This window comes from Musca autumnalis, unplaced genomic scaffold (genome assembly GCF_047663935.1).
Source record: "Musca autumnalis isolate F117 unplaced genomic scaffold, ASM4766393v1 scaffold_4, whole genome shotgun sequence".
In the NCBI taxonomy this organism is placed as follows: Eukaryota; Metazoa; Arthropoda; class Insecta; order Diptera; family Muscidae; genus Musca; species Musca autumnalis.
In genome coordinates, this window is record NW_027411977.1 from 99,604,702 (window position 1) to 99,631,598 (window position 26,897).

The 26,897-nt window shown below is 35.5% G+C and overlaps 1 protein-coding gene across 1 annotated transcript in view; it reads left to right on the top strand.

Moving 5' to 3' along the window:
- Window positions 1-26,897, top strand: part of Dnah3 (dynein heavy chain 3, axonemal) — a 389,565-nt gene that overhangs the window by 256,210 nt on the left and 106,458 nt on the right. Inside the window, exons 23-24 of the mRNA XM_073981508.1 lie at window positions 7,811-8,233; window positions 15,363-15,499. Of these exons, the coding sequence (XP_073837609.1) occupies window positions 7,811-8,233; window positions 15,363-15,499 (560 nt within the window). The remainder of the gene's footprint in view (window positions 1-7,810; window positions 8,234-15,362; window positions 15,500-26,897) is intronic.

Sequence of the window (26,897 nt, forward strand, 5' to 3'; positions counted from 1 at the left end):
ACCTCATCAAAACATGACTAAATATTGACATTTTAGAGCAAATCGAGGCGATATTTTTGAAACCAATTATACCCTATACCACAATGTGGAAAAGGGTATAATAAGTTTGTTTTCCCAAAAATTCATGTAACGCCGCGAAATATTCGTCGTAGACCCCTCATGTGGTATACCAAACTTCATATCTCGACGAGATAAAGCGATTTAGCGATGTGTGTCCGTCCGTCCGTCCGTCTGTCCGTCCATTAAAAATTGTAATCAAGCTAGAGGCCGCAATTATGGACCGATTGTCACGAAATTTAGTATGGAGGTCGGGTTTGGACCAGAATAGAACTGATTAGTTTTTGGCGATGATCGTGAAATGTTAAAGGGATGAAATGGACCAAAAACAAAATTTTTACTCGATTTTGTAGCCGCTCTGTAGGTCGCAATAATAGTCCGATCGGCGCGAAATTTTAAACGTAGTTTTGGTTTGAGATGAAGAAGTAGCGTGCAAGTCAACGGTATGATCGGATAATATTTAGCGGGTTAAATTGATCAGAACTTTTGTGTGAAAATTGGTAAAATTTCTAATGCACATCTTATAACTTTATCCCAAGAAGACGCGTTTCGCCCAAATATGTTTCATATGTTATCTTAATAAAATTGATTATAACATAGTTTAATGTTACATTTTCACATGAGAACAAAATTCTTGCACTTATAGTATTGCATTAGTTACTGTTTTACATTTATTGCTTTAGAACAAATATATGTATGTAGATTATTATTTCAACATGTTATTGTTTTCTTTATTACTTAATAAATGTATACATTTAAATAAAAGTTATCATTTATCAAAAGCTAGCCCGGAAAGCTAGTGCACAGGGATAGTGGTATAGGGTATCACATGGTCGGCCCCGTCCGACTATAGTCTGTTCTTACTTGTTTTAATCATGTTTTAATCTCAGCAAAGGACAGTCTTCATGCCTGAAGCATTGTTCGAAAGCAACCTTATGCATATATTTGTAACGAAAAAGTATTGTAACGTCGAACATTGGAGTAAAATCCATAAAAACGGGATTAATTCAGGGAATCATTTGAGGGTTCAAAACTTTACATTTTTCGTATCTCGGAGTCGGATTAAACTCAAATAACAATTTCTAAGCACAACCAAAAATTAATAAATATGTTTTCTATTGATAGTTTTACGCATATGTGCTGCCATTTTACATGATTTTTTTGCTAAGAAAACTAACAAACTTTTTCACTTTTTTGTTTTTTTCATCTGAAAGAGCACATTTTAAGCTACATTCGAAATGCTTGTTGTTTAAACCGTCTACGAAACACTCTTTTTATTAAAGCGGTTTGCGATGACCGCTCTAACTAGAACACGAATGAACCTATCTTCCTATGTTTTGTGGGCTTATTTAGAATATACAAATCTTGTCTTTTATAGACAGATTTTACAAAATATTAGTTTAGACAAAAAAGGTGGAAAGTCAATCAAATCAAATATCAATTTTTACTTTGAAACGAAGACGTTTTGATCATTAAATTGCCAATTAATATTTTTTAATACGTCGGTCGATAAAGGACTAGATTTTCTTATAATCTTTTTGCAGAGATAAAACGCGGTGGATATTTATTTTTTATAAAAGTTTATTAATGAGAGAACAAAATGTATATACACGAAGGAGAAAACAATTTGAAGTGAAGAAAAAATATGGTTACAGAAAATATGTATTAAACAGAAAATTCAAACGTATGTGATTGAAAAAATATTTAAAAAATTACAAAGTTATTTAACAATGGAGTTCAGACTGTCTCAACACCCCCTCTCAATCACTGCGTTTTAATTGTAGTTCATCTCGAAACTTTACGAACTTGCTAGTATCTAGCGCTTTTGTAAACATATCAGCAACTTGAGATTCTGTTGATATATGTTGAATATTTATAATCCCTTTAGAAATGTAATCTCGTATGAAGTGATACTTCACGTCAATATGTTTTAATCTTTTACTGCCGGAATTTTGCGCTATACCAATACATCCTTTATTGTCTTCATATATTTTAATAGGCGTATATTCATTTAGAACTTTTAAATCTAAAAGGATACCCCTTATCCAAACTGCTTCTGAAACTGCATTACTAAGAGCGATGTATTCCGCTTCGCTGGAAGACGTTGCAACTATTGTCTGTTTCTTACTGCTCCATGATACGGTACAACCAAAAACTTTGAAAATAAATCCGCTTACAGATTTACGGTCTGTACTATCTGATGCCCAATCGGCATCTACGTATCCAACAAGTTCTTCAGCACTTAAATTATCTTGATAAACCAAATGGAAGTCTTTAGTTCCTTTAATGTAGCGAACAATTCTTTTTAACGCCGACCAATGTATATCACCAGGACTGTTTTGAAATCTACCCATATATGATATTTGATAACATATGTCTGGTCGAACACTTTGCATTAAATACATTAAACTTCCCAGCATTTCACGATATGGTTTATCAGTTAAATCTTGGGTTTCTTTTGGTAGAATCAAAGCTTTCTCCATTGGAGTTTTTGTAGGATTGCACTCTGTCATTGAAAATTTTTCAAGGATCTTTTCGATGTGATTTCTCTGGTTCAGCTTCATTACGCCCCCAGTGCTGTCATATTCAATCTTCGTTCCCAAGTAATATTGTAAGGGTCCACAATCAGACATTTTGAATGATGCACGCAGATCAGATTTTACCTTTTCTATTGCTTGCAACTCATCTCCTGCAATCAACACATCGTCCACATATAGTAGCAAATACAGAACAGAATTACCTTGGAACATTGTGTAAAGGCACGAATCATGCAAAGATTTCTTGAAACCAAGTTGGAGCAAGAAGTTGTTAATTTTGTCGTTCCAGCATCTTGGGCTCTGTTTAAGTCCATTAAGCGATTTTCGTAATTTACATACTTGATTTTTAGGAGCATTTAATCCGTCAGGAACTTCCATGAAAATGTCTTCTTTTAAATCTCCGTAAAGACATGCAGCTTTTACGTCCAGCTGGTGAATATGCAAATGTCTCTTAACGCTTACCGCTAATATTATTCGAATTGTACTAAGTTTCGCTACCGGTGAATACGTTTCATCATAGTCAATCCCAGCTCTCTGAAGGAAGCCTTTCGCTACAAGCCTAGCTTTATAGCGAACAGGATTACCATTTGCGTCCTCTTTGATACGAAATACCCATTTAGACTTTAATATTTTCTGGTTGTTTGGTCGTGGGACCAACTCCAAAACCCGATTATCTTCAATAGAATCAAGCTCATCCTTCACAGCCCTCATCCAATTTTCTTTATTAGAATCATTCATGATTTCTCCATAAGTTTTAGGTTCCAACATACATTGAGAAATTGCAGTGTTTGCATTACCTGTTATGTACCCCATCAATTTTGCTTTTAACCTTTGACTTCTTCTCGGTTCAGGTTGGGTAGATTTGCCTTCATTTTCGTTGATAGTATTATCTTCGTCATTGGTAGTATTATCTTCATCGATATCGCTATCATTTTCAGCAGAAACCAATTCATCATCGGAACCACCTTCATAATTATTGATATTTTCACCAGGAACGACATTTTCCACGCATTCCCCCTCTTGCTCGTTACTTTGGGATCTTATAAGTAATTGAGGATTTTCTTCTTCCTTTGTCTGTTGCAAATAAGGAAAACAACTTTCATCAAAACGAACATCTCTTGCAAAAATTATATTTCTTTTCTTAGGATTCCACAATCGGTATCCGTTGCATGTATAACCCATCATAACCATTTCCTCCGACTTTGAATCCAATTTCTTTCTTTTCTGCTTAGGAACCGACACAAATGCTTTACATCCAAAAACACGTAATTTTGAAACATTAGGCTTATGCTTGTACCAAATTTCTGCAGGTGTTTTCTTATCTGAAAGATATTTGCATGCGCTTCTGTTCATTAGATATGTTGCCGTTAATGCAGCTTCACCCCATAATTCTTTCGGAGTACCAGATTCAATTAACATACTTCTTACTTTTTCAACCAAGGTACGGTTAAATCTTTCAGCAACTCCGTTTTGCTGGGGAGTATAGGAAATTGTATTTTGAATCTGAATTCCTTTTCTCTTAAAATATTCCTTTGCTTTGGTTGAAAGATATTCTGTGCCCTAGTCGGCAGTTATTGCAGATATTGAGACACCATGCATTGCTGTAACCATTGATTCAAATTCGACAAATTTGTCGAATAAATCGGATTTTCTTTTCAGTAGGTATATGAATGCGAAATGGCTATAATCATATATGAAGCTTACAAAGTATATGTGACCATCCCATGTTTGGGGATCAATTGGTCCACAAATATCAGTGTGAATTCTTTCAAGAATGCGACTGGACTTTGGACGACTTCCTTTAAAAGGCTGCCGACTCTGCTTACCTTGCATGCATACATTACAAATGCCAACAGGCGCCACAGTTTCCACACCATCGACCATTTTATGTCGGACCAGTTCTTCAAGATTACTATCACTAGGGTGACCCATTCTTGAGTGCCACAATTTCCCAATATCTGTTGTACTTAAACTTGCATTTGCCTCATGTGTTATTCTTATTTGCATCTCGTACAAACTTCCTTTCTTAGGTGCTTTCATAATCACCTTACCATCTTTCTTCAATAGAGCAACATTTTTGGAAAATTCAACGCTTATTCCATATTCAGTTAGCTTTGGTACAGATAACAAGTTATCCCGAAGTCCTTTAACATAGAGAACATCCGTCATGGTGATTGCCAAATCTCTCCAATATCCTCTGATTGTACCTTTCTTGTAAGCCAAAAGCTTTTCCGTATCTTTAGCAACACATATGGTAATGGGTTCGTTCATATTATGAAGATCATTGAAACTGCATTCCGCTTTACACATGTGATCAGTGGCTCCAGAATCTATTTTGAATGTTAAAATTTCAGACTTATCCTTAATTTTCTTACCATCAGAAACGCTTGACATAAAACATATTGACTTTGATGTCGACGCTGAATTGGCTTTTCCGTTTTCGAAACGAACGCGGCAATTCTTCTGTTTATGTCCCTTTTTCTTACATCGGAAGCACACACCAAGGAACTTCTTCGATTTCTTCTCACCACTAAATGCAGACGACTTTGAAGTATCCACGTCACAACGATCTTGCCTTTTTGATTCATCTGCCAATAGCCTCTGCTTAACTATTTCAATTGGCAGGTCTTCTTCCTTCATATTTTCCAACGCGGCAACTACCGGGTCAAAGGCTTCTGGTAGTGTGACAAAAAGTTGAGCAACGGCATCTCTTTCATCCACTTTTGCTCCAGATGTCTTCAATTTCCGTATAAGTTCATCAAAAACCAGTAAATGTTTCTGCAAGTCATCACCAGGCTTCATTCTTAAAAGCGCTAACTGTTTCCTTACCAATGTCTGACTCGTAACCGACTTCTTAGCAAATGTATTTTGCAGAGCAAACCACATTCCAAATAATCATCTGCTATTAGGCTGATATTAGTTGTCTTAGCCTTTTTATCCTTTTTAGAGAATGATGCAGCTAAATTTGGTTCGGCGGGCGGAGTATTCTCTATGGCATCCAGCAAATCCAACGAATCCAGATACATCCATACTCGATAACTCCAGTTCTCAAAATTAGTACCACGGAATTGTAAGATTCCGTGGGTAGACTCTTGCTTGGTATCGCCCATAACCTCTTATAATCTTTTTGCAGAGATAAAACGCGGTGGATATTTATTTTTTATAAAAGTTTATTAATGAGAGAACAAACTGTATATACACGAAGGAGAAAACAATTTGAAGTGAAGAAAAATATGGTTACAGAAAATTACAAAGTTATTTAACAATGGAGTTCAGACTGTCTCAACAGATTTCGATGTCCTAAATAAACCCACTAAAATATTGGTATTCGTTTTCGAGCTAGAGTGGCCGTCGATTTACAAAATGCCATTTCGAGAAAAATGAAATTTAGTTTTCGCGTTCAATGTTCATATCTCAGACATTTTTTCAGATCCTAAAATGAAAAAATTTCGAGGTTTTATAATTGCCGTAACTTATTTTGAATTGCCAAAACTTATTTTAGTTGATCAACATTCACTTTAAATTTATTTTTAGTGCTTAGTTTGCATTACTCCAAAATGTTTATGTAGGAATATAGGTTTTTTATGTATTTCTTAATTAGTTCATTTCGTAAGGTTACACAGGATGCAAATTCGTCCCTTACAATTTTTATCATGTCAAAGTTTTTTGTAGCAAGAAATGCCTCAACAATAAAATATTGTTGACAAAATTCAAGTAATATTTCTTTATTATTTTGTTAAACCTTATAATTGCAAGTAGAGTAGAAGTTTATATGAAAATTTATAAGAACGAAATGAACTCCATATTGTAGGCATTAACATCCATCGCCATCATTTCATATAAATCATTTATAAAGTTCCGGTTATATATATAATACGAAGAGGTCAATAAGCTGAACAAAATTAATAATGAATGAAATGATTTTCTGGTAATTTTTTCGGTAGTACTATGAAAAATTTATCGACTGAAAGAAAATTCGGCGTTAATATTCCAAAAATTCGCGAAAATAAAGTGACTGTTCTATCCTGATAACCAAAAATAAATGTCTGTTTTTCATAGTACTATCAAAAAATTGACCAGAAAATCATTTCGCGAAGAATTAGAAACATAATTTTTTCTGTGTTTGATACGGTACATCATAGACTTTAAATCTCCACATGATTAAAAACGCAGATTCATTCGTTTGGCATAAATAAGCTAACATTAACAAAAATGTAGGAGTTCTCTTCTACTGACGTGGCGTGAACCTTGAAGATTGTTTTTAGGCATATTTCTATAACAATTTTTTTCTAAGATACTAAGAATAACTCAGCTTGATATATCCATATTAAAAATTACATATTTATAAATTAAAAACTACGTTATCACCGTTTACAGCCACCCAAATTTTTGTTTTTTTCAACAGTTCCCAAAAACTTGATATATTTTTCAATTTAAACACAGTGCAGCAAGAAAAGTAAACAACATTCGGCATTGCTATGTTGGGTAGTGAGCTACAATTTTGTACTCTTTAAGCCTGTCAAGGCAGATTATTAAAAAATGGTCTTTTAATTTTTCAATTAAGCACCGTTTTTTCGGATTTTAAGATCCCCCTATGGCGTTCCCTGAACAACTTTGTCCAATATGGTTATTGTTCCCAGTATGTGGCTTATGACCTGACTAAGCCTAACACAATTTTACTTCTTATTTCTTTGGCAGTTGTAATAAATATTACAACTACTGAACTTCCTTAACTTCACAGTATACCACACAAAATTACTTTAATGGAAACTCCATCTAGCTATTAACTGCCTTTTTATCACTCTCCCAAAGAGGTTTCTTGCTTTACAAATTAAAATCTGAATCCTCTCTAGCGAGTTAACCATTTTCACTGCATCTTTATTTATTTATGATATTTGCCATCGCTGAACGTCAAAGTACGACGATTAAGAAACATAAATACCATCAATACAATCAGTACTTAATTACAGCTTTCACCATATACTCGAACATTCCTACTATGTTCGTACATAAGCATTTAAAGGGATCTTAAGTTCATTGTATACTCTCATTTAAGTGGTATTATTGGATGTCTTGCGAATGCTTATCATTATTTCATGGAAATCATATTATGTCCGTAACATCTGTATTATGTGTATTTGTATGCACATATGTATGTATGTTCTTCAACCATTTGCAATTGCTAATGGATTAACTATTTTTAATATCTTTCCTAGGTACTCTCAACGTCCGAAGGCAATGTATTGGAGGACGAAAATGCCATTAATATTCTGTCATCCAGTAAAGTTTTATCCGAGCAAATTCAAGAGAAACAAGTCATTGCAGTAGCGACCGAAACAGAAATTGATGAAGCACGACAACGTTACACACCAGTGGCCAAACATTCGGCCATACTGTTCTTCTGCATCAGTGAATTGGCAAACATTGATCCAATGTACCAATACTCCTTGGGCTGGTTTTTGAATCTCTTCGTTAATGCAATTCTAAAGGCGCCCAAGTCATCACAACTCGCTGAACGTTTGGAAAATTTGAATAATTATTTTACCAAGTCCATATATCAGAATGTGTGTCGTTCGCTATTTGAAAAAGATAAACTTGTTATATCGTTGGTCATGTGTTTGGGCATACTGCTATCACGGGTAAGTACATAAAAAACATGTAATAAGGAACATCTCGTGATAAAAGACTTTATGTGGATATAAACATCGAAATATGTTGTTTTATTTGAGAAACAAACAAAAAAGTAAAAAAGTATCAGTCGGCTTTGCCGACAGAGATATACCCTCAGCCTGTGTGGATTCAAATACATTGTTTTCCAAAAACAAGTAAAAACGGCGTTAAGTTCGGCCGGGCCGAACTTGTTATACCCTCCACCACAAGTTGTATTGAAGTAAAATGGAATAATTAGTTTCCTTTCGTGTATGAAGAATACTTAATACTAAATTTCAGCAATTTCGGTAAAACAATGTGAGGCACCATTCTATGGGGCTATTTTAAAACGTCGATCTATACCGACAAATTTCTGACGGAAAGATTTTAGGCTCAAAGAAGACTAAATATCAAATTTCCTATATTTAGTTAAGAGAATATGGCTAAAACTTAAAAAATACCGAAAATCAAGAAGTACGCTTCTATGGGGATATAGGAAGACGTGGACCTATGCTGATAATACTCTTCTGGAATATTTTATAATTCTTGGAAGGCGAAATAACGAATTTCAGCCATTTCGGTTGGATATTGACGTCACAATCTTCAGTATTACGAAAATCGGGAGGTACCGTTCTATGGGGGCTATATCGAAACGTGGACCTATACTGACGAATTTTTGTCAGAAATGGGGCAATATGAAAGCGTGGACCTGTACAGACATATTTCTTGCGAACAGTTTTATATCACATTGAAGACTAAATACCAAATTTCATCCATTTTGGTGGAATATTGAAGACACAACCTTCAAAATACGAAAAATCGGAAGGTACCTTTCCATGGGGGCTATATGAAGGCGTGGACCTATACCGACAAATTTAAAGGGGAAGTTTGAGTACCCCCAACGAAGTCTAAATACCAAATTTCAGCCATTTTGGTAGGATATAGAAGCTAAAACCTTCAAAATACCGAAATTCGGGAGGTACCGTTCTATGGGGGCTATATGAAGGCATGAACCGATACCGACAAAGTTCTGAGGGAAAGTTTTATATCCCCAAAGAAGATTAAATACCAAATTTCAGCCATTTCGGTGGAATATTGAAGACACAACCTTCAAAATACCGAAAATCGGGAGGTACCGTTCTATGGGGGCTATATGAAGGTGTGGACCGATACCGACAAAATTCTGGGGGAAAGTTTTATATCCCCAAAGAATACTACGTACAAAATTTCACCCATTTTGGTAGGATATAGAAGCTAAAACCTTCAAAATACCGAAATTCGGGAGGTACCGTTCTATGGGGCCTATATGAAGGCATGGACCGATACCGACAAAGTTCTGAGGGAAAGTTTTATACCACCAATGTAGACTAAGTACCAAATTTCATCCATTTTGGTAGGATAATGAAGCTAAAACCTTAAAAATACCGAAAATCGGGAGGTACCGTTCTATGGGGGCTATATGAAGGTATTAACCGATACCAACAAAATTCTGGGGGAAAGTTTTATACCCCTAAAGAAGGCTATGTTCCAATTTTCAGCTATTTTGGTAGGATAATGAAGCTAAAACCTTAAAAATACCGAAAATCGGGAGGTACCGTTCTATGGGGGCTATATCAAAACGTGGACCGATATATCCCATTTTCAATACCAACCATCCTGGAAGTAATAAAAACTTCTGTACCAAATTTTGACTCTCTATGTTTAAAATTGCGAGCTGTATCTTGATTTCAACAGACAGACGGACGGACTGACGGACGGACGGACAGACGGACATGGTCAAATCGACATAGAATTTTATGCTGATCAATAATATATATACTTTATAGGGTCTCCGACGAATATTTCGATGTGTTACAAACGGAATGACAAATTTAATTATACCCTCCATATGGTGGAGGGTATAAAAAGGTATGTATTTAGGGGAGTTTTCAAAATTTTGGACGTATGAACCTACAAAAGTATGGATGGGATTAAAGCTCAAAAATTTGCGGGGATATCAATATAGGGCTTTTTTATAACACTAGCCTACGAAAAAACACAATATCGCTGTAAACAGACCCTTAATCACACAAAAATGCTGAACATTTGTGTGGGTGGTACCACAAGGATTGGACAGATAGGGCAAAAACTTGAACATAAACTAAGTTTCGACAATATTTAGATATCCATAGTTTGGACCAAATCGGTTGCTACGTCTATAAGAAATCGCGCGTACCATTTTAGCAAATATTTTCTAATATTCGAAGATATATTACAATATCCAAGTGTGGACGAACGCAGTATTCGGTTCGAGCTCTCCAGCCACTACATATGGTGCCATATGGGGTTTTTACAACTTTCGGGCTGTTTTCTCTAGAAGTATGGAGTTGCCCCTGAATCAACGTTTACTGCCGTAATTGAGGCAGCGAATGCAAGTTGCTTCAGCAAGAATCAAAGTGTTTCGAGATCAGGTCTTAAAGTGAATTTATCCAAAATTTTGTGTGAGAGATACCCGAAGGAGTTGGCAAATATAGTCCATATTCGAACCTGATCAATATCTGGTAGATATATTAGGACGTGTAAAGTATGGACCAAATCGTTCACTTCCATCAAGAGTTATCATGCGCACAATTTTTCCGAACATTTTTGACCTTTTGTGGAGGAGGTATCTGAAGGAGTGGACCGATATGGATTACCTTCGAACTTAAACTAAGTTTACACAAAATATTACGAAGGCCACATTTAGGACCGAATCGGCAGATCCGTTCGAGAGTTATCTTGCGCTCCAACCACTACACACTGTGTCAAAGAAATTTTTTATACCTTTCAGGCTGTTTTCTTAGAAAGTATGGATTTGGCACTGATAAAACGTGTACCGTCGTATAGGTGGCAGTGAATCCAAGTTGCTACAACACAAATCAAAGCGATTCGAGAGCAGGTCCTAAACGGAACTTTTCCGAAATTTTGTGTGGGGGGTACCCGAAGGAGTGGACCGATTGAGTCCATATTGGAACCTCATCTTAGTCTGGTAGAAATTTCAAGATGTGCAAAGTATGGACCAAATCGGTTACTTCCTTCAAGAGTTATCGTGCGCACAAATTTTCCGAACATTTACGAACTTTTGTGGGGGAGGTACCGGAAGGAGTGGTCCGATATTACCCATCTTTGAACTTAAGCTAAGTTTGCACAAAATATTACGAAATCCAAATTTTGGACCGATTCGATTAATCCGTGCGAGAGTTATCGTGCGCTCCAGCCAGCCAGACAGGCAGATAGACGGACGGACATGACTAAATCAACTCCAAATTGTCTGAAACACATTTCGTCCAAACATACTTGGGGTCTAAAACCATTATTTCAATGAGGCACATTTTGCTCGCGTGAAAGTGTATATACCCTCGTTAGCATAAATGCTGAGGGTATAAAACACACTTTTTGTGCTGATATTTTTTAAGCAGAAACAGACTCATTTCTTCCTGGTAAAAATTCTGTAAGCCGTCAAATTCGGTGTAGTACCTGCAGAGGAATTCAAGGTCAAAGTTGAACATTTTAGTCTTTATACCCTCAGCATTTTTTCTAACCAGGGTATATACACCTTCATACGGGCAAAACGTGTCTCATCAAAAAAATGGTTTTAGACCCCAAATATGTTTGGACGAAATCCATTTTAGATAATTTAGTCGATTTAGCAATGTCAGTCTGTCTGGTTGGTTGGTGCGCATGATAAAGCTCGAACGGATGAACTGATTTGGTGCAAAATTTGGCTTTGGTGCAAAACTTAGTTTAAGTTCAAAGTACAACCCCCGATGATTCTTGAAGGAAGTAACCGACTTGGTCCATACATTGCACATCGTGAATTTTCTACCAGACTTAGATGAGTTTCCAATATGGACTCAATCAAAGGAGTGGACCTCCCACACAAAATTTTACAAAAGCCCAGCACGATATATCTTGAACGGGGTAACCAATTTGTCCATACTTAGTTTAACTTCTAAAATGGTCCATATCGGTCCTCTCCTTAGTGTATTTCAATTCACATAGGCTGATACTTTTTTACTTGTTAACATTAATATAGTCGCAGCTTTCACAGCCAATATTTGTTGCCAAGTCTAAAAACATTTCATCCCAGCAAAATTTTAAGGAAGGGGTTCCATGCGATGACGTGATTTCATGGCATCTTTTGCATTGATTCAAACGAAGTCGTGAAAGATCCGATCTTTTCATTAGCCTTTGAGCCAATGCAAAGGAAGTCGTGAAAGATCCGATCTTTTCATCAGCATTTGAACCTATGCAAGTCGTGAAAGATCCGATCTTTTCATCAGCATTTGAACCCATTCCATCGATCCAATAGAGACGAATTTTGTGTTTTTATTTATACAAATTTTTCTAAATATATAAGATTAATTATTTACAATAGGTTTGATGTTGTCGGAGACTCGAAATCACAAACAACTTTTTTAAAACTCTCGTCGTAATGATAATGTCATTGCAAAGGGTTGGTGAAAATGACATGCCAAAGCATTGGTGGAAATGATATGCCAAAGCATTGGTGAAAATGACATGCCAAAGCATTGGTGTAAATGACACGCTTTGGGTCCAAAAATGAATAGCATCTTTTGGGGTCCACGCTCATATAAAATTCATCGATGAAGATGCTAAAAAGATGACATGCCAGATCACTTGCACCCATGATTGAATGGCATCTTTGGCATCGAACATTTTGCTGGGATGTTATCCAAAAGCATTTAATATCCAGCAAAATGTTCGATGCCAAAGATGCCATTCAATCATGGGTGCACGTGATCTGGCATGTCATCTTCTTAGCATCTTCATCGATGAATTTTATATGAACGTGGACCCCAAAAGATGCTATTCGTTTCTGGATCCAAAGCATGTCATTTACGCCAATGCTTTAACATGCCATTTTCACCAATGCTTTGGCATGTCATTTCCACCAATGCTTTGGCATGTCATTTTCACCAACCCTTTGCAATTACATTATCATTACGACGAGAGTTTTAAACGTTGGTTGTGATTTCGAGTCCCCGACAACATCAAGCCTATTGTAAATAATTAATCTTATATATTTAGAAAAATATGTATAAATAAAAACACTAGATTTATCTCTGTTGGATCGATGGAAAGGGTTCAAATGCTGATAAAAAATCAGATCTTTCACGAGTTACTTTGCATGGGTTCAAATGCTGATGAAAAGATCGGAACTTTAACGACTTCCTTTGTATTGGTTCAAATGCTAATGAAACAAGTAAAAATGTATCAGTCGGCTTTGCCGACAGAGATATACCCTCAGCCTGTGTATATAGAAACAATTTTTCCCAAAATACGTATGTAGTTAGTGGGTTTTAAAAATTTTGGGCGTTTGAACAGACAAAAATGTTGATAAGGATTAAAGATCAAAAGTTTTGCGGAGGAGATACTAAAAGAATGGATAGACATTGACCTTTATGGAAGTGGATCTCCAGCCACAACATATGGTGCCATAGGGGGTTATAACACTCTTCGGGCTGTTTGCTCAAGCAGTATGGACTTGCCCCTAAAAAAACTCTTCCCTTCGTAATTGAGGCAGCGAATGCAAGTTGCTTCAACAAAAATCAAAGTGATTCGATATTAGGTCTTAAAGTCAACTTATCCGAAATTTTGTGTGGGAGGTACCGGATGGAGTGGACAAATATAGTCCATATTTGAACCTGATCTATATCTCGTAGATACATTAGGATGTGTAAAGTATAGACCAATTCGGCCACTCCCTTCAATAGTTACCGTACGAACAATTTTTCCAAACATTTTTAAACTTTTGTGGGGGAGGTACCTGAAGGAGTGGACCGATATGGCTTATCTTCTAACTTAAACTATGTTTGGACAAAACATTACTAAAGCCATATTTTGGACCGAATCGGCAGATCCGTTCGAGAGTTATCTTGAGCTCCAACCACCTCACACGGTGTCATAGGGGTTTTTTGCAACTTTCATGCTATTTTCTCAGGAAGTATGGACTTGCCCCTGATGGTACTTGTAGCGTCGTATGGAGGGCAGTGAATACAAGTTGCTAAAACAAAAATCAAAGCGATTCGAGAGATGGCCCTACACTGAACTTTTCCGAAATTTTGTGTGGGAGGTACCCGAAGGAGTGGACTTATTGAGACCATATTGGAGCCTCATAATACCCTGCTAGAAAGTTTACGCTATACAAAGTATGGACCACATCGGTCACTCCCTTCAAGAGTTATCGTGCGCACAAACTTTCCGAACATTTTCGATCTTTTGTGGGGGAGGTACCGGCAAAATATTACGAAAGCCAAAATTTGAACCGAATTGGTTCATCCGTTCGAGAGTTATCGTGCGCTCCAGCCAGCAGGCAAAATATTACGAAAGCCAAAATTTGAACCGAATTGGTTCATCCGTTCGAGAGTTATCGTGCGCTCCAGCCAGCAGGACAGACAGACAGACGGACGGACATGGCTAGATCGACTCCAAATTGTCTGAAACACATTTCGTCCAAACATACTTGGGGTCTAAAACCATTATTTCGATGAGGCACATTTTCATCGTATTAAAGTGTATATAGCCTCCATAGTCTAAAGGCTGAGGGTATAAATATCGGATCTTTCACGACTTCGTTTAAACCAATGCAAAATATGACATGAAATCACGTCATCGCATGGAACCCCTTTCTTCAAATTTTGCTGGGTATGCACAATATACAACCGCAATTCGCGAGTTATTGGATTCAGCTATGTTAAATTTTCAAAAATATTGCCCATATATGTACAATGTACATACGATTACTCTTTGTGGAGGAACAGCAACGAATAATATAAACATGTTGTTTTTTTCGTATTTTATTATGAATATTTCAAATAAATGTTCAAATCTTACATATTTGTGGAAACTATTTAATGACTTTTCTAATTAAAGATAACTTTAAATTGACTAACAAAATTCAAGTTTCGTAAAATATCCACGCTTTGTTCTACTTTCATTGAATTGAATATTAGCGTTGTGTACACTTCTCTAAATATAATTTGTTATTTTTCCATCCTTTTCCTGGTTAATTAAAAACAACTGAATGGGAAAACAACGTTGCTGACGCCAACGTACAAAAAATAACATGAAAACCAGGACAAAATAAATAAATCTCATCTGCTGTTTTTCTTAACGGGCGGCGTCGGACTACAAACTATTCCAGCTAATCCGGCATCATCATGGCTTCCTGAAAAGGCTTGGTTGCAAATTGTTCTTGCCAGCAACTTAGTGGGGTGAGTTATTATAAAAATTTCTAGAACACATTTAATATTTTATATAAATATTTAAGTTTTACATCTAGTTTTTGAAAAATGCACAATTAAAAAAATATTCACAGAATCGTAGTAATAACTATGAAAAGTGAAAATTTGATACATATGTTATATGGATTGAAAATACTAAAGTCAGCACATGTATTATAAGGTCGTTATAAGTGGACTATTTTTCCTGAGCATTCCTATTTGTGTTTTATAAAACGATTCCTTATAGAGAAGCACGACTATAATAATAATTTACCTCTTACATGTATTAGATTTTAGACTAATCATTAGTATACTTTACTGCAGCTGCAATTAACAGTGACAGATCGTCGGTGTCATGCTTAAGTGTTCCATACATCATTTGCCTGATTCGAGAAAAACTCAACTCAAAAACTCAACTCAAGGCTAGATGTGGTGCAGAAATCCAATACTTTAAGAGCTTAGTTCTACTTAACTAAACTCAAAGAATATATAAGGAGTTTATTTTAGTCAGATATCTGTTATAGTCTAGAAGTTATTTCCAATTTTTTTAAATGCAAAAGGTTGTTTATTTGTTCCATAGGATCTCTTTTTCATGTTTTTGGCAATTTGTGTCACATGGAACACTTTATGTCACATCCCAGCAAAATTTGAAGGAATGGGTTCTATGCGATGACGTGATTTCATGGCATCTTTTGCATTGGTTCAAACGAAGTCGTGAAAGATCCGATCTTTTCATCAGCATTTGAACTAATGCAAAGGATGTAGTGAAAGATCCTGAAAGATCATCAGCATTCGCACCCATTCCATCGATCCAATAGAGATTAATTTTGTGTTTTTATTTATATACATTTTTCTAAAAATATAAAAAATAATTTATTTACAATAGGCTTGATGTTGTCGGAGACTCAATGATGATGTCATTGCAAAGGGTTGGCGACATGCCAAAGCATTGGTGGAAATGACATGCCAAAGCATTGCTGAAAAAGACATGTCAAAGCATTGGTGTACATGACATGCTCTGGATCCAGAAATGATGTTTTATGTTTCCTTTACATTTATTTAAGGAGTGGACTTCTTCACTTTCGAAAAATATAATTTTTATTAGCTTATTTTTATTGTCTTATTTCATCGTTTAATTCATTCGAAAAAGCAATGTCTTTTATGAAGCGGGAGGCGTTAAATTTAAGCAAAAATAAATTTTAGTTTCATATAACAATACAACATTTTAAAATATCTTGATGTAAAAACTATTCTTCTTCAGTTTTTAAACCTAGCCCTTTAAGACAATTTGTTCCATACGCCACATTGATCGTAACTTGACAAAATTGGACAATTTTTTGTTCCAAATGCCATGATTTTTTGTGAGGAACAATTCGTTTTTGTCTTTTTTTGTTCCAAACGGTATGGATATGGAACAAAAAATTCAAAGTTCTTTTGTTCCATACGCCAGACTTTATGGAAATGGAACAAAAAAGCAGATTTTTTGCGTCCAAAGTGGATGTGGAACTTTTTGGCATTTCTATATCTCGAAAACTATAAGAAATAGAGGAAATCCGACTAGAAATTCAGAAAGAGCAGGGTTGAAAACTTTGAAAGGTACCTGTAACTCGAAATGTCAAAAATGGCGTATGGAACACTTAAGCATGACACCGACGAGATGTATTTAGAAAGTACAATGCCGACATTATAGACATTACTATCGCTCTGTATTATTGATGCCATAACAAACAAAAGAAAGGGACTATTCGTTTTGTGGCTTACCAGAGGCTAAAACATCTTTTCTCGTATTTAACCTCTATGATTGAACCTGAACCCTTCATCATCTGCACCAATGCACACTGGACAATTTAACGAAAAAGCTGGCCAAAACTCTAAAAATGAATGGACTTAAACCTAACCTTGGGTTCTTATGATTTTCGGGTAACTGGTTTCATTTTTCATATTTTTTTAACCCTCAGACGGGCCATTCTTTTGGGCCATTCTTCTATAAAATGTGATCGTATCAGATCAAAATATTCTACAAATTTGTTCGCCATAATTTTTTATTATAGGTCTTAGAATACACAAAAACTCTACATCTTACTAAACTCCAGAAATATGTAAAATTAAAAACAAATTTTATGGGTTAAGGTCGTACTTCATGAGAGTTTTGGCAAAATTGTCATGCAAAACATAATTTTAAAAGAATGGCGTCAAAGACAAAAATGTTCTCCGCTAAATTTTACTATAAGCCAATCAAAGAAATTAAATCTCTATTTGCATTACATACCAAGGAAATATTGGTATCAATGTTGCATCAAAGAAAAAAAAACAAGCAAGAACGGCGTTAAATTCGGCCGGGCCGAACTTGTTATACCCTCCACCACAAGTTGTATTGAAGTAAAATGGAATAATTACTTTTCTTTCGTGTATGAAGAAGACTTAATACTAAATTTTAGCAATTTCGGTAAAACAAAGTGAGGCACCATTCTATGGGGGCTATTATAAAACATCGATCTATACCGACAAATTTCCGAGGGAAATTTTTAGGCTCACTAAAAAATACCAAATTTCCTATATTTCGGTAAGAGAATGTGGCTAAAACTTAAAAAATACCGAAAATCAAAAAAGTACGCTTCTATGAGGATATAGGAAGACGTGAACCTATACTGATAATACTCTTCTGGAATATTTAATAACTCTAGGAAGACGATATAACGAATTTCAGTCATTTCGGTTGGATATTGCCGTCACAATCTTCAGTATTACGAAAATCGGGAGGTATCGTTCTATGGGGGCTATATCGAAACGTGGACCTATACCGACGAATTTTAGTCAGAAATGGGGCAATATGAAAGCGTGGACCTGTACAGACATATTTCTGGCGAACAGTTTTATATCACATTGAAGACTAAATACCAAATTTCAGCCATTTTGGTGGAATATTGAGGACACAACCTTCCAAATACGAAAAATCGGAAGGTACCTTTCCATGGGGGCTATATGAAGGCGTGGACCTATACCGACAAATTTAAAGACGAAGTTTGTGTACCCCCGACGAAGTCTAAATACCAAACTTCAGCCATTTCGGTGGAATATTGAGGCCACAACGTTCAAAATACCGAAAATCGGGAGGTACCGTTCTATGGGGGCTATATGAAGGCATAGACCGATACCGACAAAGTTCTGGGGGAAAGTTTTATACCACCAACGTAGACTAAGTACCAAATTTCAGCCATTTCGGTGTGATAATGAAGCTAAAACCTTCAAAAGACCGAAAATCGGGAGGTACCGTTCTATGGGGCTATATGAAGGTGTGGACCGTTACCGACAAAATTCTGGGGTAAAGTTTTATACCCCTAAAGAAGACTACGTACCAAATGTCAGCCATTTTGGTAGGATAATAAAGTTAAAACCTTAAAAATACCGAAAATCGGGAGGTACCGTTCAATGGGGGCTATATCAAAACGTGGACCGATATATCCAATACCAACCATCCTGCAAGTAATAAAAACTTCTGTACCAAATTTTGACTCTATATCTTTAAAATTGCGAGCTGTATCTTGATTTCAACAGACAGACGGACAGACGGACATGGTCAAATCGAATAGAATTTTATGCTGATCAATAATATATATACTTTTTAGGGTCTCCGACGAATATTTCGATGTGTTACAAACGGAATGACAAATTTAATTATACCCTCCATATGGTGGAGGGTATAAAAATTTATAAAAAGCCCATAAGTCCATCGATATTAATTTTTGTCTCAAAAACATGCCAAATTATCTATAGTGCACTGAGAGTTTCCAAGTGGCAAATTACAGCTAGTTTAGCTAAAATTGTGGGAAAGATCCTTAAAGTACTGAAATTCAGGAGGAACTGTTGTTATATGGTTACTATAACTAAATTTTTGGTGGGGAAGTTTTGTGACCACTGGAAATCTCAAGTGTCAAATTACAGTTGGTTCGGTAAGAAAATATTGCTAAAATCGTCAAAATAACAGAAATTGGGAGGTACCGCTTTCCAAATGGCAAATTACAGCTATTTTGGCAAAAATTGTAGGTAAATACCTTAAAATACTAAAAATTGGGAGGAACTGTTGTATGGGGACTATACCAACATTTTTGGTGGAGAAGTTTTGTGACCGCAGGCAATCTCAAATATCAAATTACATTTAGTTTGTTCAGAAAATGTTTGGCTACATCAAAATAACGGAAATTGCTATGTGCCGCTATATGCCAAAACATTAGCTGATATAGCTCATATTTCAACATAACCTGCATACTAGAGCTGGCAAATTATCGACATATCCAACGTTTGATATTTCATTTAACAAAATTGATAACTATCGATATTGTCGTTAATTTGTCATTACAATTAATTTGGAAAAATTAGGGAAATGTCTATTCTTTTGTTCATATTTTGCACAAGTACTTTACAGAAATATAAAGGAGATAATACAATTGCTTTTAGTTAATAAAAATGCATAAAAAACAATTTACTTTTCCGACAAAAAATGTACGTGAGACTATGGACTTACTTTCTCACTCCCACAATACCGAAAAGGCGTGTACTTTCTATTCATTTCAATTGATTTTAGGTTAAGAGTTTTCAATCCCATAATATCGATAGACAAAACTATTTATCGATATTGAATCTTTAAAAAATAATCGATAATAACGATAGTGTAATCGTTCTACTGCTTATGGGAAAATATTATTGTTAAAATCCTTAAAATACCAAAAAACGGGAGGTCCCATGTTGACATATTTTGGTGTAGAAGTTTCGTGACAGCAGCGAAACTCAAAGGTAGTTCAGTCACAATGTGTATATTAAATCCTAAAAGTGCCGAAAATTGGAAGGTACCTTTATATGAGGGATATAACAAAACATGGATCAATGATGACAATTTTTGTTGAAGAAGTTTCGTGACGGCTGGGAATTTAAAATGTCAAATTACGGGTAGAAGGAAGGACCTATGTTGACAAATTTTGGTAGAGAAGTTTCGTGACTGCAGGAAACCTCAACTGCCAAATTACGGGTGATCACTCAAAAACTGTAGCTTAAATCCTCAAAATAACGAAATTCGAGGTTAGTTAAGAAATGCAGCTAAAAACCTAAATAATCGAATATCTGTATTTTTTTTGCTAGAGTGATTACAGCATCCTGACGGACGGACGGCACGTATATAACGACTGAGAATTTTACCCTGTTCAAGAATGTAGTATATTCGAGGGTTAATATATATCAGCCAGGGTTTCGGAGTCGAGGTATTTTTGGCTAGACACCGACACCGACTCCAGACGAGTTTTTTTCACGACTCTGACTCCGGGTCGACTCCGAGTGTGAATTCGTATACCACTAAAAATGAATAAAATGTTCACAAATTATTAACTTTTTCCTATAGTTTGGCCTACATGGGCTAATGTGTTACTTTTTCCTTACATATTAATTAGAAAGGGCATTCTTTGGAATATATTCGAACATATCAATACTGTTTCTGGCGAATCTTACATTGAAAAATAGCAAAGTTATAGAGTTATATTGTATTCCTTTTTTGTACGAGCATATTCTGGACGGAATTCTTACGCGTGAGAAAATCTTTAAGCTTTCAAAATATGGGAAAATTAAGGGGCAATACAAATCATAAGGACTGCATGCAATAAAAATTATAAGCAATTCATGACCAAGTTTCAACCTGAATATAAGCCAACATTTTAGTGTACTTAGCCTTTAAAGGAGACCCCCAGTTGTAAAGCTCAATAAAGGCAATTTTTCATGATTTTTGCGAGAATTTTTTCCTTCATTTGAAAGAGAAAAATTTTACGAAGTTTTGAGGCCGTCTACGAAACCCTGTTTTTATTAAAGCATTAAGTGCCAATTCTAGCTCGAAAACTAATAAACCAATTGTCATAAATTTTTGTGGCCGATTTCGAGAAAAACACAGTTTATATGCCGCATACAAAATAAAATAAATTACACCACTCAGCACGTAGGAAGATGGATGTTTTCTGGAACTGAAAAATTAGTACACGATGAGATTTCGTGCATGAAAATATTCTACAAAAATCTTGATAGGAAATTTTTATGTAGGACAAGAAATCCATATGGTCATGCTTATATTGTCTTTTATCACTTTTACCCGATCCTTTCACATGAAAACTCTATGATTATGTATTTAGTGGAATTTCGTATATACTATTGATTGTGTAGAAAAGTCGGATACACATGAACTATATCTGATCCTGGCGGACAATGCGGATATTTGAATGTCTACATCTAAAGCCCTCATTGAGTATATAATGAATCCTAGACGAAAGATTCACCGTTTGTCAGACTTTTGAGTTATGACAGGATGAATCTGTCGTTGACCAACAATGAATTTATGATGGCCTAATTCAGAAGCGTAACCATCCGAATTTCATATATAGTTAATAGAACGGGAAAGTAACGGGTAAAACTGAAAAAGGACAATGAAGACGTAACAATATCGAATTGAATTGAATTGAATTTGAATTTTTCCAATTTGAACTTCTATATCTCAAAAACGGTAAAACGGACGAGAATACCATAAAGGTCAATCTTGTAGAGAATTTTCAGAGCAACAACATTTTCTTCAGTCCCATTTTGATAGGACTTGCGGTTTCTAAGTAAAATCGTGAAAACTTAAACAACCCCTAAAAATGTCAACTTAAATCGCGATTTATTTAAAAAGCGCTCCGGCGATTTTTTTTGTTTTTTGATTTTTCTCATCGTTGTTGGCGTTTTTTATTGTTGGACTGCAGAATTTTACATCTTTGTGTTTATTTCAGCTTTAGTCCATATTTTGTTGTATTCAAGTATTTGAATAACAACAAAATGTTTTACAGTGGATATGAAATTGATTAGTTGCGGGCGGAGGGTCGGGAATACTATAGTTTCAGTTGTCACCAAACAACTTCATCAGTTCCCTTTTCCGCCGACTCTGTATCGATAAACAGGTCAATAAGCCCATCCAGCAAATTAAACAAAATGAGAAATTTGCTATATGGCCCTAAAACTGATTACCCTACAATTTGAGTCGAACTAAAGAATTTTATATCCACCACTGTTTTTATGTCGTCTTTGCATTGCAAAGAATACGAACATAGTGTGTTGCTTCAATAAGCGGGGGTAAAACAACGAGAAAGTTGTTGTTTTTGCATTACGCATTGATCAACAAGGCCGTGCTGATGCCTATTATTGTTGTTGGCGTTTTTTATTGTTGGACTGCAGAATTTTACATCTTTGTGTTTATTTCAGCTTTAGTCCATATTTTGTTGTATTCAAGTATTTGAATAACAACAAAATGTTTTACAGTGGATATGAAATTGATTAGTTGCGGGCGGAGGGTCGGGAATACTATAGTTTCAGTTGTCACCAAACAACTTCATCAGTTCCCTTTTCCGCCGACTCTGTATCGATAAACAGGTCAATAAGCCCATCCAGCAAATTAAACAAAATGAGAAATTTGCTATATGGCCCTAAAACTGATTACCCTACAATTTGAGTCGAACTAAAGAATTTTATATCCACCACTGTTTTTATGTCGTCTTTGCATTGCAAAGAATACGAACATAGTGTGTTGCTTCAATAAGCGGGGGTAAAACAACGAGAAAGTTGTTGTTTTTGCATTACGCATTGATCAACAAGGCCGTGCTGATGCCTATTATTGTTGTTGGCGTTTTTTATTGTTGGACTGCAGAATTTTACATCTTTGTGTTTATTTCAGCTTTAGTCCATATTTTGTTGTATTCAAGTATTTGAATAACAACAAATACTTGAGTCCATATTTTGTTGTATTCAAGTATTTGAAAAACAACAAAATGTTTTACAGTGGATATGAAATTGATTAGTTGCGGGCGGAGGGTAGGGAATACTATAGTTTCAGTTGTCACCAAACTACTTCATCAGTTCCCTTTTCCGCCGACTCTGTATCGATAAACAGGTCAATAAGCCCATCCAGCAAATTAAACAAAATGAGAAATTTGCTATATGGCCCTAAAACTGATTACCCTACAATTTGAGTCGAACTAAAGAATTTCATATCCACCACTGTTTTTATGTCGTCTTTGCTTTGCAAAGAATACGAACATAGGAATGTTGCTTCAATAAGCGGGGGTAAAACAACAAGAAAGTTGTTGTTTTTGCATTACGCATTGATCACAAGGCCGCGCTGATGCAACGCCAACAACGAAAAAACATAGACATTTCTGAGAGGACCAGTAAGCGTTCTGACGAAAGAGGTTTAAGGTCCAATCTTAATCCTATTGTCATAGAAAATTACTTCTGTTTGCAAAAATGTAACGAATCAATTGGATCAACCAAAGGGGAATGAATAGACTACACTTCAGAGGATAGTAAATAACCTTAGTATAATATACCGTTTGCATGTGTTTTATACCTTTCTTTTAAAATAAATAATGATTTTTAAACAAATTTTCTTGTTCCAAATTTAATGTTATATTTCTATAACGTGGTAAAAATTTTGCCCGGAATCGGAGTCGAGTTATTTCTTCGACACCAACTCCAGCAAAATTGCTCGACTCCGACTCCGAAACCCTGATATCAGCATTTATGCTAACGAGGGTATATACACTTTAATCCAGACAAATCGTGCCTTATCAAAATAATGGTTTTAGATCCCAAGTATGTTTGGACGAAATGCGATTCCTTCAGATACTTCCCCCACAAATGTTCGAAAATATACGAAAAATTGTACGCACGACAACTTTTGAAGCAGGTAACCGATTTGGTCCATACTTTGCACATGCTGATATTTCTTCCAGACATGAATGAGGTTCCAATATGGACTCTATCGGTCAACTCCTTCGGGTACCTCCCACACAAAATTTGGGATGGGTGCAGTTTAAGGTCCGCTCTCAAATCGCTTTGCTTCTTTTTGTAACAACTATTACGACATTACACGTTTTTTTTTTCTTTTCTGAGAAAATAGTCCGAAAGATTTAAAATATTTCTATGTAGTGGATGTTGCCCACGATAACTCTCGAACGGATCATCCGGTCTAAAATTTGGGGTTCACAATATTTTGTCCATTCTTAGTTTATTTTAAAGGACTTCGAATCTCTTTTGTTTTTGTTGTAACAACTTGTATTCGCTTTCCCCATTGCGACTGCACACGTTTTTTTCAGGGTCAACTCCTTACTTCTTGAGCTAATGACCCAAAAGCTGCAAAAAAAAGGAAAGATAACCCTCAAAGGTAGAAACTGATTTGGTTTGGAATGTTGTACATCGTTTAATACAGACGTCAGAAGTATTATTTTCTTTAGGTCCGAGGCTGAGGGTATATCTCTGTCGGCCAAGCCGACTGATACTTTCTTACTTGTGTCCACTTAAATTTGGGACTTAAAATGTTTTTTGAATTTTAATTTTTTTAAATTAAAGAATTCCTTATATTTGTATTTTTTAATAATAAAAATATAAATAAATAAAAAGAAAAATAAAAATTGATTTATAACATAGTTTTCTTTAAAAAATATAATTTAAAAACTTTTCTGAGGGGGTTCTTAAGTATTGGCCGAAACTGTATATCGGGAATTCTGAGTAAAATCTGACCCTTTTTAAAAAGTGGCTTTCGATTTCCTTTATTTTTTGCTGCGTTAATGCTGCCCCTCACCAAAATATTTCAGTATATTTTTAAACTTTTTTACTTAAGGTTCCAGAACTATAACTATATCTTTGCATAAAATAAATATTTAATTGTTGTTTTATTAGGAAGATTGTCATTTATTCGTGAGAGTTTTATTTAATTAAATTAATTGAGCTATCATGACCTAAAAGTTTGTATTGAGATATCACTTTTTCTATACAAACTCCTTAGGTGATGATAGCTCAATTAATTCAATTAAATAAAATATTTATGGTAACATGGGGCGCCTTCGCCACGTTTTTGTTCAGTTTTTCCAAATATTATTTTTGGTAAGAATATTAGCATGTCTTGACTATAAGTTTTGATATATAAATGATTATATTTTATACCCTCCACCATAGTATGGAGGGTATATTAACTTTGTTTTTCCGTTTGTAACGCATTGAAATACTCATTTGCGACCCTATAAAGTATATATATTCTTGATCAGGGTAAAATTCGATAAAATTCGTAAAAGTCGATCTGTCCACGTCCGTCCGTCCGTCCGTCTGTGGTAATCACTCTAGCATCCACAAAAATAGAGATAGGACGCTGAAATTTTGGGAAAAGGCTTCTTTTGTTTGCAGGCAGGTCAAGTTCAATGATGGGCTATATCGGTCCACGTTTTGGTATAGCCCCCATATAACGCTACCCCCCGATTTACGGTATTTTGACGTTTTTAGCTACATTTTCATACCGATTTAGATATAATTTGACATTTAGGGTTCTTAAGTGTCATTAAACTTATATAACAAAACTTGTGGACATAGGTCCACGTTTTGGTATAGCCCCCATATAACGGTACCCCCCGATTTACGGTATTTTGACGTTTTTAGCCACATTTTCATACCGATTTAGATATAATTTGACATTTAGGGTTCTTAAGTGTCAATAAACTTATATGACGAAACTTGTGAACATAAGTCCACGTTTTGGTATAGCCCCCATAAAACGCTACCCCCCGATTTACGGTATTTTGACGTTTTTAGTTACATTTTCAGACCGATTTAGCTATAATTTGACATTTACAGTTCTTAAGTGTCAATAAACTTATATAACAAAACTTGTGGACATAGGTCCCCGTTTTGGTATAGCCCCCATATAACGGTACCCCCCGATTTACGGTATTTTGACGTTTTTAGCTACATTTTCAGACCGATTTAGCTATAATTTGACATTTAGGGTTCTTAAGTGTCAATAAACTTATATAACAAAACTTGTGGACATAGGTCCACGTTTTGGTATAGCCCCCATATAACGGTTCCCCCGATTTACGGTATTTTGACGTTTTTAGCTACATTTTCAGACCGATTTAGCTATATATTGACATTTAGGGTTCTTAAGTGTCAATAAACTTATATAACAAAACTATTGGACATAGGTCCATGTTTTGGAATAGCCCCCTTATAACGTTAACGCCCGATTTCAGTTATTTTGACGTTTCAAGTCCCATTTCTAGACCGAATTAGATATAATTTGATATTTAGGGTTCTTACTGACCAAAAAACTTATATTCGAAAAAATTATGAACATGTTAGGTCCATGTTTTGGTATAGCCCCATATAACGGTACCTTCCAGATTTTCGGTATTTTGAGAATTGTACCTACAAGTTTTAACTGAATTAGCTGTAATTTGAAGATTTGACATTTGAAGTTCTTAGTGGTCACCACACCTCTCCACCAAAAATTGTTAAGAAAGGTCCATGTATGGATGGATAAAGTCCCCATATAACGGTACCT